At 41.7% G+C, this 14,707-nt stretch overlaps 3 protein-coding genes across 4 annotated transcripts in view; 1 reads left to right on the top strand and 2 right to left on the bottom strand.

The window, feature by feature from the left end:
- Nucleotides 1–94: 94 nt before the first annotated feature.
- On the bottom strand, nucleotides 95–8,647 carry smc1a (structural maintenance of chromosomes 1A). The gene is made up of 26 exons (XM_029155582.3): nucleotides 8,247–8,647; nucleotides 7,622–7,810; nucleotides 7,341–7,453; nucleotides 6,848–7,051; nucleotides 6,461–6,699; nucleotides 6,103–6,361; nucleotides 5,642–5,782; nucleotides 5,465–5,547; nucleotides 5,250–5,349; nucleotides 4,902–5,009; nucleotides 4,620–4,805; nucleotides 4,276–4,455; nucleotides 3,992–4,138; nucleotides 3,683–3,820; nucleotides 3,479–3,595; nucleotides 3,290–3,396; nucleotides 3,035–3,176; nucleotides 2,601–2,746; nucleotides 2,349–2,502; nucleotides 2,156–2,263; nucleotides 1,867–2,023; nucleotides 1,603–1,757; nucleotides 1,350–1,501; nucleotides 1,192–1,261; nucleotides 962–1,072; nucleotides 95–865 (listed from the first exon to the last, which is right to left on the bottom strand). Exons 1-26 carry the CDS (start codon nucleotides 8,353–8,355, stop codon nucleotides 785–787), a joined length of 3,696 nt encoding a protein of 1,231 aa, XP_029011415.1. The 5' UTR covers nucleotides 8,356–8,647; the 3' UTR covers nucleotides 95–784.
- Nucleotides 8,648–8,690: 43 nt separating this feature from the next.
- Nucleotides 8,691–12,551, top strand: ribc1 (RIB43A domain with coiled-coils 1). The gene is made up of 8 exons (XM_029155583.3): nucleotides 8,691–8,921; nucleotides 9,197–9,407; nucleotides 9,571–9,788; nucleotides 9,880–9,994; nucleotides 10,304–10,422; nucleotides 11,021–11,257; nucleotides 11,510–11,676; nucleotides 11,774–12,551. The coding sequence occupies exons 2-8, from the start codon at nucleotides 9,209–9,211 to the stop codon at nucleotides 11,853–11,855; spliced, it is 1,137 nt and encodes a 378-aa protein (XP_029011416.1). The 5' UTR covers nucleotides 8,691–8,921; nucleotides 9,197–9,208; the 3' UTR covers nucleotides 11,856–12,551.
- A 359-nt stretch (nucleotides 12,552–12,910) lies between these two features.
- l1cama (L1 cell adhesion molecule, paralog a) overlaps nucleotides 12,911–14,707 on the bottom strand; it is a 29,655-nt gene continuing 27,858 nt past the window's right edge. For both annotated transcript variants that reach the window (XM_029155581.3, XM_029155580.3), the window contains one exon: nucleotides 12,911–14,707. In XM_029155581.3, the coding sequence (XP_029011414.1) occupies nucleotides 14,479–14,707 (229 nt within the window). In that variant the 3' untranslated portion in view covers nucleotides 12,911–14,478.

Here is a 14,707-nt window from a genome sequence, read left to right on the forward strand (position 1 = left end):
GTTCCTAAAACCAAATCAAAAGCAGTGCATGCATCCATGAACAAGACTGCACTGATATATTTGCATTAAAAATAATAACATGTAAACAAATAAAAAGAGCTTAAATAATTCAATTTTTATTTTTGGAAGCAAATTGATCAATAAAACAGAATTGGCTGAAAATTGTGATGACTTTATCATTCATCTACAACTAATTCAGAAATAAGCTAGGGAATAAAAAGGTTACCGATACGTGATATCAATGTTCATCCATTTATGACAAAGGTTTTGACATTTTTATAGCACTACTAGCTGCAGCAAACCAGTGCTTCACTTAGCGATTACACACAGGAATGCATCAATGCTTTAAAAAAAGAAGGTACATATGAAAATGTAATTACATCTTAATACACACAACAGCGGGCAAAGCAAAGGTTTTAGGTCATATCATATAAAAGTTCAGACAACAAAAAGAAACATAATCCAGGTAAACTTAGCATTATTATCATGATACAAATGCGGTACATTAAAAAGGCTCTTCTCCCTCATTTCGCCACTAGGTTAAACTTGTCTTTTAGTGATTACTATAATCGATCGCCTAAGGCCAATTGTCAAATGACTGGTGTGCATAAATGTACATACATTGGTTGTCAATTTATAGTGAACAACCTCCCCACAACAAAAAAGACCTCACTAATGCACTAATCTAGGTATTGAGGAAAGAAAACAAAAACATAAAAACAACAGGAAATAACAGGTAGGACCTAATGGATCCAACTTGCCAAGGCGTTGGGAGGGCCGTGTTCTATTCGTTCGGGTTTGGGTTGGCATCAGGATACTGAGACAGGTCAAAGGTGAGAACTTTACTGATGACACAGTCTCCTTGCTGTGGATGAAAGACAATGAAATCAGTTAATTACTGCTGTGTTTTCTGCGTGTTTTATTTTCCTTGATAACATTTGATTCTGATTAAGAAACACACCTCTGGATAAACGCCAATGAGTGAGTCTGCCTTGGTGTAGAACTCCTCCTTCAGAGAAATGACAATGGCCTGGAAGTTCTCCACAGACTGGTCTTTGATGTAATTAGCCACCTAATAACATCAAACGGAAAAAAGCATTAATGTGAGAAACTGCTATTCAAAATAATGGCTGGATTTGATTACATATACTAATGATAAAAACCTTGACCCAATTTCATTTCAGAACAGACCTTTCCAATGTTAGTGTTGTCCAGAGCTGCGTCAATTTCATCCAGGACAAAGAAAGGTGCAGGTTTGTAGCTAAGGATAAGCAGGAGACATGACGTAAACATACAACCTCAAAAAAGTCAAGAATGCATGAGACTTCTTTACTCTTTGCTTGTTTTACCTGTGGATAGCAAATAGCAAAGCCAGAGCCGCAACCGTCTTCTCTCCTCCAGACAAGTTGTCCATGGGTCGGAACCTTTTTCCTGGAGCCACACAATTGTAGTTGATGCCATCCAGGTATGGCTCTTCTGGGTTTTCTGGGCCCAGGAAAGCCTACTCAGTGGTAAAACATTGGTTCAGATTAAAAGCTTATGACTGGTGATTTGTGTGTACTGCATTCACATGTGAGTATAAAAAACAATCTTTAAACAAACCTGTGCACTGCTGTTACGTGAAAGGGCCTTATAGATCTCATCAATGTTAGTGGCCACAGACTCGAAGCAAGTGTTGAATCGATCAAATCTCTCCTTCTTGATCTGCTCAAATGCCTGCTTGGCCTTCTTGGCTCTTTTACGGGCAGCCTCAAACTCTGAAACAAAGATAGAGAACTACAGGGTCACACAGAGGTAATGCTGGGATGATACATGGAGGCCTGGAAAGTTACTGTAAAGTGACAATCCATAATCCTGTCATCTCACCGTCACTGGTCTCTTGGAACTTGTCCCTGACGCTCTCAAGCTTCTCCATGGCCTTCATGTTGGGTGCACTGATTCTCTGTAAAATGCTCTGCTGCTCATTCAGACGCTGTTGCAGTGTGTTTGTCTCAGCTTTAATCTCTTCCTCTGACAGCGCATCCTGTGGGAGAATTACAACAAATGAATGACTCTGTGAACTGTGGATGAATTATCTTTCCTACGAAGCTAGTGACATGTTAAAATAAAATCAGGGAAAGAGGTTAAAGGGGTTCTGCATCTTTTGGCAAGCTACCTTAAGGTCTTCAGCTAGAATGCTGTAGTCAATCTCTATGAGAGCCTCTTTAGCAAGAACACTGCTCGATGTCCGCTGGCTGCTAGAGTCTTCTGTCTGGGAGCTCCCCTGGAACAATAAAACATAAGATATGAGAGCAAGCTTTAATTACTGTGTGTAAACCTAGAGCCTGTATGTTTGAGTATGTGCTTACTTCTCCCTGGCTGATGTCATCCATTGTTCCCGAACGAAGAGGCAACCTTATATCCTGCATTTTACACGCTTGCAGCAAGTTGTGACGGTCACTGCGCTTCTGCTCGAGTTTGGTCTCGATGGCGGTCACCTCCTTCTGGAGCTGGGTCAACTCCCTGAAAAGTACAACACCAACATTTGAAGGAACTAAAGGAATACTTTTCTTGTGACATAAGAATCATCTGGGTCGATGTGCATTTCTGCAGCTACTGACTTGTTGGCACCACCCAGTTTTTTGCGGATTTCTTCCATCTCGTGGTTCTTATCATTGACTTCAGATTTCTTGGTAAGGTGCTGGTTCTTTAGGTCCTGCAGCTGGGCCATTGTCTCGTCAATGATTTTCATGTGTCTGTGCTCCTCCTAAAAAAAGAATATACACACACACACACACACACACACACACACACACACACACACACACACACACACACACACACACACACACACACACACACACACACACACACACACACACACACACACACACACACACACACACACACACACACACACACACACACACACACACACACACACACACACACACACACACACACACACACACACACACACACACACACACACACGAGATTTACATACATGTCAAAACATAAAGGGAAGAACTGTTCATATTTTATTCATTTTGACCTTCTTAAGCCGTTCTATTTCAGCCTCATCTTTCTTCACAGTCTGTTCCCACATCATGACTTTCTCCTGATCCTCCTTCAGCTGGTTCTTCTCATAGTCCAACTGGATACCCAGACGGGTCTTCTGCGTCTCAAACTCAAGACTAAAGCAAAATGATAGATGTTACATCAGACTTCCACAGTAATTCTGTGCCTGGAACAACATGGAGAAACTTGTCCAGTCCCGAACTGTTGCATGCTAAATTACAGCACTCACCGCTTCTTCGCAATCTCATTTTGCCTCTTGACCTTCTCTTCTTCAAATTCTCTGATGTTCCTTACTCCAATCTCCTTGCAGAATTCCACAAACACCTCATCCTCCACCTGAACATCAGAAGAATCTTGGTTATTTTTTCTTTGCCACATAGTCTTGAACAATGAACATTAATTATTGTGCATGTCTCACCAGATTCATGCGGTCTCTCAGGTCTGTGATCTCCCTCTCACGAGAATGGATGATCCTCTTAATGTCGTTGATTCGAGGGCCAAAGTTTGCCAGTTCACTCTCTAACTTGGATTTCTCCTGCAGGACAGAAATAAAATGGTTTCAAGCCACAAATTACATTAGTTGAAAGCAAGAAGAAAACAGTGAACTGTAGTGAGGAGGTACCTGCATGTTGAGAGAGAGGTGGCGGGTTTTTGTCTGTTCCAAGTCACTCTGGGAGTACTTGAGTCTCATCTGCAGACCGTGAGCCTGAGACTGCACCTGACGCAGCTCTGCTTCTTTCCTCTTGGCTTTCATTTGCTCCTACAAATATTGACATTCAGCAGAAATGACTTGAAATCGTTGTTAAGCTACATTCCAGAGAACTGAAGAGCAACAACATGCTTTGAGCTTTCTAGTTATTAGCTGTATAAGAGCAGCACTTCGCCACATAAGGAAAAACAAATATCTCAAATATCAAAATAATCACAATACCTTGAGTTCATCAGTGAGTTTTTCTTTCTTTTCTTTGAGCTTATCCACTGCTTTCTCATCCCAGCGTCTGGCCTTGGCCTTTAGGTCACTGGCTCCTCCAGAGATTACTCCAGACTTCTGGAACAGAGTACCGTCCAAGGCTACCGTCTAGAGATAGTCAGACAAGATCAGGTTAGGTAATTGCTGGGTTGTTACTAAACAACCAGGTTCTGACAGAGCCCATTTACTGTGAACAAAACATCGACAACATAAGTTAAATGTTAACATTTTGTCATTATAAGTACCTTGTGCCTGTATGGCCCTCCAAAGGCAATCCTTCGTGCATCTTCAACATTCTCACAGACCAGGGCGTTGCCGCATGCATACTGCAGGGCTTTCTTGATGTGTGGAGGCTCATATCGAATAACATCAATCACCAACTTAGCTCCTCGTAGTTCTCTCAGTTTCTCATCAGTTGGTTTCACCTTTGTTAAGAAAGAGTATTAGAAAAATGTTAAAATATTTCAGGGAAAACTAAACTGACATTTTCTGTGCCTGTGTACCTAGTCTTCTATGTGTTTAGAAAATTTTGATAGTTCTGTCCACAAATACAACTACACTGATGTATTCTAAGTTTTCTGATATTCACCTCCAGGTAGTCGAGAGGAAGGAAAGTCTCAGGCTCTCCTCTCTGCTCCTTGATGTACTGAATACAATCTCTCCCGGTCTTCTCAGAGTCCACAATAATGGCATCCATGTTCTTGCCCAACACTTTGGTCACAGCAATCTGATACTTCTTCTGAGTAGGCTGGCACAGGTCAATGAGTCGACCGTACTATAGAAAGACAAAGAGCAGCATGTTTTTGCTAAGTTGAAACCAAAAACACCAATGCAGGAATAAAATTATTAACTAATATAACAGTGAACTTACCACAGAGCCAGGGTAAAGTCTTTTGATACTCTCCATGATCTCAGCCTTGCGCTGCTGACGACTGTTTTCCTGTCTGTCAATTCTGGCATCTCCCAACTGTTCCATTACCTACATTTGATTTGTTACAGACTTTTTTACTTGTCATCCATACATGTAGCACATAATATTAGCCATAGACGCTGCAGCACTAGGACTACAGTACTATGCATAACAGCACTGATTACAGTCACAGCAATCACTTTTCTACTGTCACATCCATATTTAAAAATGCCTTGAGTAATAGTCATTTATATTCAGATATGTAATGTCCAGGTCAGTTCCTGAGCATAAACATGTTTTTTTGTGTACCTGATTAAGCTCCATGTTGATTTCATCAATCCTCCTCTTGGCCATCTCCACCTCTTCAGTCAGCTCCTCCTCCATGCGTTTCTGCTCATCTAGTGACTGCCTAAGGCACAAAAAGGCAAAAGATGTAAATGAAGGTAAATCATGTCAACACTTATTTAATATAAATTTACTGTTCTTAGCACTAAATAAACAACGTAAACGTAAGAGCTGCATACCTGCTGGTGGTAATATAATCCTCTAATTTCTCAATACGTTTCTGGTTTTCTTCAATTTCACGAATCTTCTGTTTAATTTTGGCCTGGAGAACAAAATGAAATATGGTTGTACATGTTTAAAATAATTCAATTTTAATTCAGGCACAGATAAAACTGACATAATTATCTTTTTTTTACCTCTGTCTCCACTTTCTTCCTCTCCTCCAGGTCAAGGCGATCCTGGTCAGCCTTCTGGTCACGGTTGAACTTCTCTAGCTCCTGTGCCAGTGTAGCAGCTCTTTTACTGGCCTCCTCCTTTAGACGATGGTACTGCTTGACCTAAAATAATAGAGGTAGAGAGAATTAAGTATGGTCATGTAAAGAAATAGATTACAGACTTAAGAAAAAAAAAATCTGCAAATGCTGTTATATTATTGTAAAACCACTAACTGCATCTTGATCAGTCAGGCAAATAATTGTGGGATGTGTTTGTATATTAGTAAATATTTGCAGAGACAGAAATACAACTTTTGGCTTGAACAATACTAAATACAGATTATATTTAAGTTTTCTAAGCATAAACCTAATTTAAGTCCTGTAAAGGAAATTTGACACCAAAAAGAACAGGAACCTAGAAATAACAAGGTGGCATTTCAGACCTGGTTTTCCTCTAGGGTGAGGTCCTGGCCCTGGCTCTGTGCTTCCTCTTCCATGCGCTCCTCAAATTCATGTTTTGCCACCTCCACCGCCCTCATCTCTTTGTCTAGCTCATCCATGTCTGCCTTGCGCTTCTTGTACATCTTCTGTGCATTTTGCAATGACTTGCGTGCTGCCTCTAGCTTCTTGATTTTGTGAGCAGTGTTCTCTTTTGCCTTGATATACTGTGGCCTCTTTTGGTTCAACTCAGAGTCTTTCTCTCTGTTAAAAGAAAGATGCGATTAACAAAGTCCAGCTTTTAAATGGGCCAGTATTTAAAATGTACATTAAAGTATCTATAGGAAGGTTATAATCACTTACTTGATTTCTTTTTCAATAGTCTGTTGCTCCCTCATCAGCCTGCCTAGTTCCTTCTTCTTGTCCTTTAACTCCTCCTCCACATGGTCCATTTTTCGACGGTCTTTATCAATCTCTTTGTTCCTCTGGCCTAGCTCTTTGTTCAGCTTCTCAATTTCTGTTTCATTGTGATACAATTTAAAGAGCTGTAACTGAACACTAGCCCTAGCCACTTCGTCCTTCAGACGCTGATAGCGCTCAGCCTGGTAGAAAAATGTAGTGACACAAATGCCAAAGATTATTACATTTAGAATAATCACTGACCCAGGCACAATTTCAATACATAGAGCTATGTAGATCAATTTCAAAGATCTACTTGAAATTGCAGAGATATCTGAACAAAAGGCAAACCTCCTCTTTCTCTTGCTTGGCCTCTTTGCGCTCAGCAGCAATGTTTTTCTTGCGATGGTAATTAAATTGTGTGTCCTCCTCTGCTTTCACCATCTCTTTCTTCCTGCGGTCATATTCCTGAGCCAGCTCTCCAGAACGAGAGATCTCCTCAAACAGTGCTGTACGCTCCTTGGGATTCTTCATGGCAATAGACTCCACAGCTCCCTAGGGGGAAAATAAGGCGTGAAGAGAATTGTGGTTTAACAATGCCATTATTAGAATAAAACACCTTTATTACAGCTGCATGAACATAATAATTGTTTACCTCACAAAGTGCATAGGTATTAACACAATTAGACTTCTAACTTGAACATTCTGTTTATGCTGATATGTAAGAAAAAGTGTCTATACACAACTTCATACAACACAACGTGTGGCTTAGTACAGACGAATAATTAACAAAAAACTCATAGATGCATTTGTCTTAGACAACATTTAAGGAATTTAATCTTACCTGAAAGACCAGAAAGTTTCTAGCCTTGATCAGGATGCCAAGCTTTTCTAGCTCTTCACTGTACTCAGGTAAGCCCACCACTTTGTTGTTAATACGATACTCAGAGGAGGCACCTGATGTAGATTAATAAAAAGGAGGTTTAAGCGTAGACAGAGAAACTGTTGTATACAATACAGAAACTGAACAGCTGCTAATAAATAACATTAGACCAACATATTTCCATTTCAATGAGATAAACAAATAGAAAAATCACACATCCTATTATAACTGGTGTTTCCTACCAATGATGACCCTTGTAAAGGAGCGTTCTTCTCCGTTATCCTCCTGGTACACCATACTGACAAATGCTCTGTTGGCAGCTGGTTTGCCCACAGGTGCTCCGTGGATTAGATCCTTCAGAGTTTTCACACGCAGGTTACTAGTTTTCTCCGCCAACACAAAGCTAATGGCATCCATAAGGTTGGATTTGCCTGAAATGACAGCACTGAGATTTTACTATGGTACATAAAGGTCCTCATGGAAATCATTCAGACCATATAAATAGGAAACAACTTTAATGATGCAAATGCATATTGAACATAACATTCTGTGTCTATGTTCAAAATGGTGTAAAATAAAACCTTCACAAAAGACATGTGTAATTTACGTAACAAGAAACTAAGCGATGCACACAAATTTGTAGAGTACACGAACATTATAAAACAAAAACATTAAAACAAGACAGACACCGTAACAACCACAATAATCTATACGATCGGCTTCAAATACATCTATGCATGCAATTAGAGGTAAAACCTATATGTACAGTACGGTATTCCTACTGTGTTTACTGTTAGCCAATGCTAGCTGAATTGCTAGAAAACAGTTGGTAATAGCCGCTAATAAGTACTGAGTATAGAAACATACCGGATCCATTGGGTCCGATGATTGCAGTGAACTTGTGGAAAGGTCCAATAATCTGCCTTCCTTTATAGGACTTGAAGTTTTCTATTTCTATCAGTTTTAAATAACCCATCTTTGTCTAAGTCGCCGCTTTGAGGGAGTAAATGCACAGTGAATTAGCTTGCTAGTAAAATGTTAGCTAACTAATGCTAACAACCAGGATTTATGGAATCTCAAACACGAAACATGAAAGCGAATGAATAAACCTCTATGTTCGAGATACTGCTGGCCTATGCACAAGTCACATTATGCAGCAGCTATTGTTTTGCTAATCCAAACGCCTTCATAATCGCAATCATACAACCGAGACACAGTTGCAAAAACAATGCGCCATTTTACTATCCGACAGGAAAACTCGAAGCGCGCGAGACGCAAAGTCTCACAGCTTCTCGCGAGACGAAGTTGCCGTTTTTGGAACAGAGTTGTGTTGCGTTAACTGACTCTAATAACATTAGAAGAATTGATACTAACGCGAGTAATAAATAAAGAGAAATTCAACACGCTTAATGTGCACGTTAAACAGATCTTTCCAGTATATTATTTGTTTCGTAACAGCCTCGTGTGTTGCATGGTTACTATGGTTACCAAGCGTATTCAAATACACAGCACTAGAGCAGCAGAGCAGCTTCGTTTTCTGAGGTATGGTTTAAATCGCTTTACAATCTGTAACAAGAAAAGCCTAATTTCATATGTGTTTGTTTTATTAGACCAATAACCCCTGAGATTTGAGCTGTAATCAAATTGAGACATTCAATTCAACAGCCTATTAGTGGGACTAGTGGTAGATATAGTTTTAAATTTTCCTTTCACTAACTACACCTGTAACTATCCTTTACTACCATAATCAGCACTAATTACATTTAGGTTTTTAAACACATTTTCATGGCAGAACGTTTGTTGTGTCATCTCTCCAGCTCACTGTGAAAATGTACAAAGTGGATCTGCCCTTAGACCAGTCCATGGACATGGCTGTGGAGAGGCGGCGGTCTGCAGAGAAAGCCCGCAAGGCCCGGATCTTCAACACCCGTCTCCGCGTGATGGGCCTCGACCTTGATGCTCTGAATCAGCAAGCCCAAGAGAGAAAACATCAGGAGCTCGCAGAGAGACAACGTGACAATGCTTTGGGTAAGCTTAGTGTGTATATATCTCCTGGATTTACAGTATGTGTTTTGTTCTCAAGCCTTCCCCTATCCATCCATCCATCCATACATACATCCATCTATCTTCCTTCCGGATTGAATGTGTTAGCTCGTGTAATTACAGTTTATTTATTTTGATAACTTTGCAGATAAGCTGAGACAATATCACGATCAACTGCTGCTGCAGCAAGACATTAATGAAAAAGAGAAGCGAGCAGCCTTGCACACTGACTTGACCCAGTACTGGGCCACCCATCAGCGTGCTGATGACTCTCGTGATGCTGATCTTCAGGCTGACCTGAAGGGGGCAGTCACAGTCACAATGCCAGAGGCTGAGCTAGGCCCTGCCAGTATGCAAATCTTCCAGGTAGGCTCTCTGTGACAATTAGCTCATCCGTTTCATTCAAATGTTTAAATAAACAATGCCATGAACTACTGTGCCCCTGTTTTATGTCCAGGGGGAGGGAATTGGAGCGGAACAGCTGAGAAGAGAACAAATGACAAACACAGAACGAGATCTGCGAGCACAGAAGGAGGACAATGAGAGGAGGCTCATGAGAATCAAGCATAGAGGTGAAAAGAGACAAACACAAGCACGCACACACACACCCCCCCCACACACACACACACACACTGCTCACTGATGAGCTGACACACTGTATGCTAAAGCCCCTGAAAATCACACGCTTACTTCATGGCTTCCTGCACAAACAATCACACACGCCTACGCACAGCCTTTATTGCCAGGTGGCATTGATGGATACTGATTCCAGAGAGCCGTTATGTACGGAGTATGTCACTGAAGCACTCTTTACAATGGCTGATGGACAACATGTTGCAGCAAACACACAAAGGGTGATTTCCGACCCCTATGTGTCACAGAGACGCTCCAGAGCAAAGAGCTGATGCATCAGGACCTAATGGATGTTCACCAAGCTGCACTGGAGGAGGAGTGTAAGAAAGCTGCACGCCTCGCCCTCGACAACTACAATCAAGCTCTGGTACGGTTACACACACATGCAAACACAGATGGACACACAGACGCTCACACACCACCTGCTGATGTGAAAGCTCAAAGGAAAAATCCAGTGGGGGATTCAAGCTGTGGCATGTTGTTCTCAGGTGGGATTTTGAAATTAAAATTGCTAATTGAAAACGTCAAGTGATGCGTGTACACACTTGCTGCAGGAAGGCAGATATTATATTAGTAGGTAACATGCAGCATGGATGGTTCAACTGTTTGATGTACGCTTGGGGCCTGTCTGTTTCTAAAAGCCCACCCCTCATTTGCCTGAATGCACTTGACTGAATCCTCAGTTGGGAGACATCGTTATAAATCCTTCAGGTCATGGTATTTTTCACAGCAGTTATGTGGTTTTTCTAATAACCACTCACATGCATACATGACGCCTGAGCAAATGCAACTGACTGAATGGCTCTCAGGGGGCATTCTTCAAATGGCTGTCTCCCATCTGTATGCTCAACATGTAAGAAGACAGGGTTTTTAAAATGCAAGCCATTCTAATAATAATTAAAGAAATGATCAATGAGGTGCCTGTGGATCAATGTTGTGGCCTCACCACAGTCCGGTCCCCACAGGCTGCAGAGCGAGCAGAGAAAATGAAGGAGCAGCACAGGAGGGAGTATCGGGAAAACCTCGCAGAGGTGCAGCACACACTGACATCCGACATGATGACGGAGTGTGCAGAGGCAGCGCAGAGAGCCGAGGGAGGAGGGAGGCCACCCTTGGTACTGGCTGACAGATGGAAGGGCATGCAACCAGAGCAGCTGAGCGCCATTCGTAGGGAACAGGAAGCACAGCGCCTGGAGAGACAAGTACTGGATTCACCATTAAAACCCAGGGCAACACCCATCTACACATTTTCACAGTTTTAGTTTTAAAAATCTAAGCATATGTACTATGAATATGATTACTCTTACTCAATCTCTATACTGGGGGGTTGCTGGTGATGACAGCTGACTGACTGGTCCCAGTGGTTGACATTTGACATAATATGACATAATATATGATAACTTGCAACCACCTCTGTTAAGGATTGACTCATTTATTCCCACGATCATCCTCAGAGACAACGTGAGGCTGAGAAGGTCCACGATGCAGCTTGGAACCTGCAGCTTCTGAAGCAGTCAAGAAAAGCAGAGGAGGAGGAAATGAGAGCAGCACAGCTGAGGAGGGAGAGGAGGATGCAGCTGGACCACTGCAACATGCACCTGGCCAGAGAGCAGCAGGCACAGTGAGCGCATACAGCACATACACATACAGCTCAGCCAATATCTGCATGTAAAGTATTACAGGAGAGTGATCTAATGATGTGTCTCTGTTTGCCCCAGTCAGGAGTATCTGAACAAGGAACTATACACCAACAAACCTACCAAAGCCTACTTCCATCAGTTCAACACTACATCCCGCTGACTTTCTGTCATGATATATATTATTTTTATGAAATGCAGTGTGAATCCTGATTTTTAATAAATAACATTAGGTAGATATTAATGAAACAGAACGGACCCTGGCTTTGGTACAGATTCTTCCACATACTTTATTTTTCAGTCATATATCCAGTTACAGTGGTAGATTCATAATGCAGTTACAGTTATATTGGCCCCATATGATGGTTGGCACCATTGGTACATATGGATACCAACAGTGCAGCCCACACATCTACACCTCGGTAGTATCACATCCTCCCTCCTCCCCTCTTTCCACCCCCGTTTTCTCATGGCCCTCCTTTCCCACTCAGACATTGTTAAATTAAAACCTGTCTGGTTTTCTCTTTTTATTCTGGGATTTTATCGTTTAACTATAAAAATGGGGGAAAGAACAGAGGTAAAGCAAAGGCCAGTGTCCCCCAGCGTCCCCCCTGACACATGAAAAGCAAAGAGAAAGTGGCAGTCGAGTGAGTATCTGTGTGTGTACACTCATTCCTCATCCAAAGCTAACATTTGCCCTGAACACTGACAAACACAGATGTTTAGCAGCAGATAGTCAAGTTAGAATATTGGCATATTTTGTGTCATTCATTGCTCCAGTATGAAAATAGATTTTTTCTAAAAGCTTTATTTATCCTGAGTGTGATTGTATAATCGACCACAGGGAGCTTATACACACTTCCTTCAGTTGCACCAGCCGTTGTAGACATCCCATAATCTTTACCTCAGGGTTTGTCTGGTGATATTTGGCCAGTGTCAAGCTTTTATTTGAGTCGGGAGAGCTGAGACAGCACTGTTGCATATAGGTGCTCCCTGTGGTGTGCACAAACATCCCTGCCTCTCAGAACTGCATCAGAAAACACCACAGATATTCACTGCACTGCTATGGATGGTCATGAGCATGAACCTAGCTTCGGTTGGAATGCAACTTACTACGATCACTAAATGACACTAATGTACATTTTTTTTGGATTTTCAAAATTTCAAATGTTTGTAAACATCTACAGAGCAATGTGGATTTTGTCAACCCCCCCCCCCCCCCCCCCCCCTTTTTTTCAACTATAAGCTACGTTCGATAAAACAGCCAAATCTCGCTGCAGTCATTTGTCAAAAACAGAAGATCTGAATTCATAGCAATCGTACAAAGGAGAAAACGTACAACTTGCAACATTTTAAAATGACGTGGTTTCAAACCTGCACATTTTTCACATTTTTTATATCAAACACAGGTGAGTTCATCAAAACAATCTTGGAAGGTTATATTTACATTCAGTGGAAATAAAAGGTCTTTACAAGTCATAACCACATTTATCTCTTGTACCTTGTAGCTTGGATTGTTGAAATCATTAGCATGTGAAAACATTGTCTGCCCAACTCTGGAAAGAATACATTCTCTGTGTTTGATGCAAATACCAGCTGTTTGCTTTTATTCTCTTTCAACTGGCAATGATTACACCTGCAATGTCAACTTGCATTGATGAGGGGCTGAAAATAAAACTGGAGCGCTGAGACTCCACTTACTAATCTTTAAATAGACATAAATACTGCTTCGTTGGATGAGATGGACAGGTATGAAAAGATTGTTAATTAGAGACGACAATGATTTTAATACAGTGTAGAAAGAGACAAAGACAGATACAGAAAGCTACACATTGGTCTCGACATGAATTACAATATCATTTCCAGTCTTGACGTTACACTTCTGGTGGGAAGGCGAGAAAATGACATCAATCTGGTGCTCTATGCAGACCCAGCAGGCACAGGAACTTATAAGGATCATGTACATGTCTATAATACTGTATTATGGCTAAATAGGTAGATGTAGACGCAGCTATATACACCAGATGCTTCGCAGCATTTTCACATCAAGTTCCCTATTGAATCCTAATTATCGTAAGAAACTTGGCTCCCCTTAGTTTCAGTGAAAACATCCTTGAATTATGTCAGTGAAGTGAAGTCACGGGTAATGTATAAATAGTGTAGAAAAAGATGTCAAAACAATGATAAAAAAATAAAGATTGCAATTAACAAAGAAAAAAAGACGCTTTGTGTTTTCAAGCACGTTTGTAAGAAAAAAATGTCACTGGCAAATACAATGAGACATCGAATGGCGTCAGACTTACAAAACCATGTGTGAATTAATATGAGACATGATAAATATCTAAGTTTCAAAATGTCCCTACATTAGGCTCTACCATCATCCTCCACCGTCACTGTACAACTCTGCGTATCAGCAGGACCAACCTACAGTCCACCTGACGCTTCTAACTGTACAACATTCAGAGTTCATCCTTCTGTAGAGTTGGCATCTAAGAGAAAGGCTGAAAGATTAACATCAGTTAGATTTGTTGTAAACGACACAGATACAGTAAAAGAGGGTAAAGGGGGTCAAAGGGCATCTTCACGCGAGTCAGACTTGTATTTACTTGTCCACTAGTTTGGACACTCCTTTGGTCAAAATAGTCCAGTTGATCAGATGACAGCAACGCGCACCTGAATCGCAAGTTGATTGTGTATTAGTCGTCAAAGTACAGATCAGCGAGTCAGTGGGGAGCGAAGGTGTACGGGCACGTGTGTGTAGCCGTGTTTTGGCCTGCGGCGCCGGGTTAATCGAGGATGGCGACCGCGTTGGGCACGCCGTTGGTGGCCGGGGTGAGCGGCGAGCTGTCCGGCAGGCCGTCGCTGGGCCGGCTGAACTGGCTGACCAGCGACTCGTCCATGTTGAGCTCCGTGGTGACGGCGCTGCTGCCGTTAAAGTCCAGGTTGTCCGCGCTGCACAGCTTGCTCTCCTCGCACAGCGACGGCAGGCTGGCCGTGCGCTTCTCCTCCAGGTCG

Source organism: Betta splendens, chromosome 7 (genome assembly GCF_900634795.4).
Source record: "Betta splendens chromosome 7, fBetSpl5.4, whole genome shotgun sequence".
NCBI classification, from domain to species: Eukaryota; Metazoa; Chordata; class Actinopteri; order Anabantiformes; family Osphronemidae; genus Betta; species Betta splendens.

What these genes read in the sequence shown, in the direction of transcription:
- smc1a (XM_029155582.3), bottom strand. Translation starts at nt 8,355, where the DNA reads ATGGGTTATTTAAAACTGATAGAAATAGAAAACTTCAAGTCCTATAAA. An exon ending in TCACCCTAGAGGAAAACCAG is followed by an intron (nt 5,783 to 6,102) that starts GTCTGAAATGCC and finishes CTATTATTTTAG; the next exon opens with GTCAAGCAGTACCATCGTCT. An exon ending in CACGTAACAGCAGTGCACAG is followed by an intron (nt 1,502 to 1,602) that starts GTTTGTTTAAAG and finishes ACCACTGAGTAG; the next exon opens with GCTTTCCTGGGCCCAGAAAA.
- ribc1 (XM_029155583.3), top strand. Translation starts at nt 9,209, where the DNA reads ATGTACAAAGTGGATCTGCCCTTAGACCAGTCCATGGACATGGCTGTG. An exon ending in CATGAGAATCAAGCATAGAG is followed by an intron (nt 9,995 to 10,303) that starts GTGAAAAGAGAC and finishes TATGTGTCACAG; the next exon opens with AGACGCTCCAGAGCAAAGAG. An exon ending in CACAGCGCCTGGAGAGACAA is followed by an intron (nt 11,258 to 11,509) that starts GTACTGGATTCA and finishes GATCATCCTCAG; the next exon opens with AGACAACGTGAGGCTGAGAA.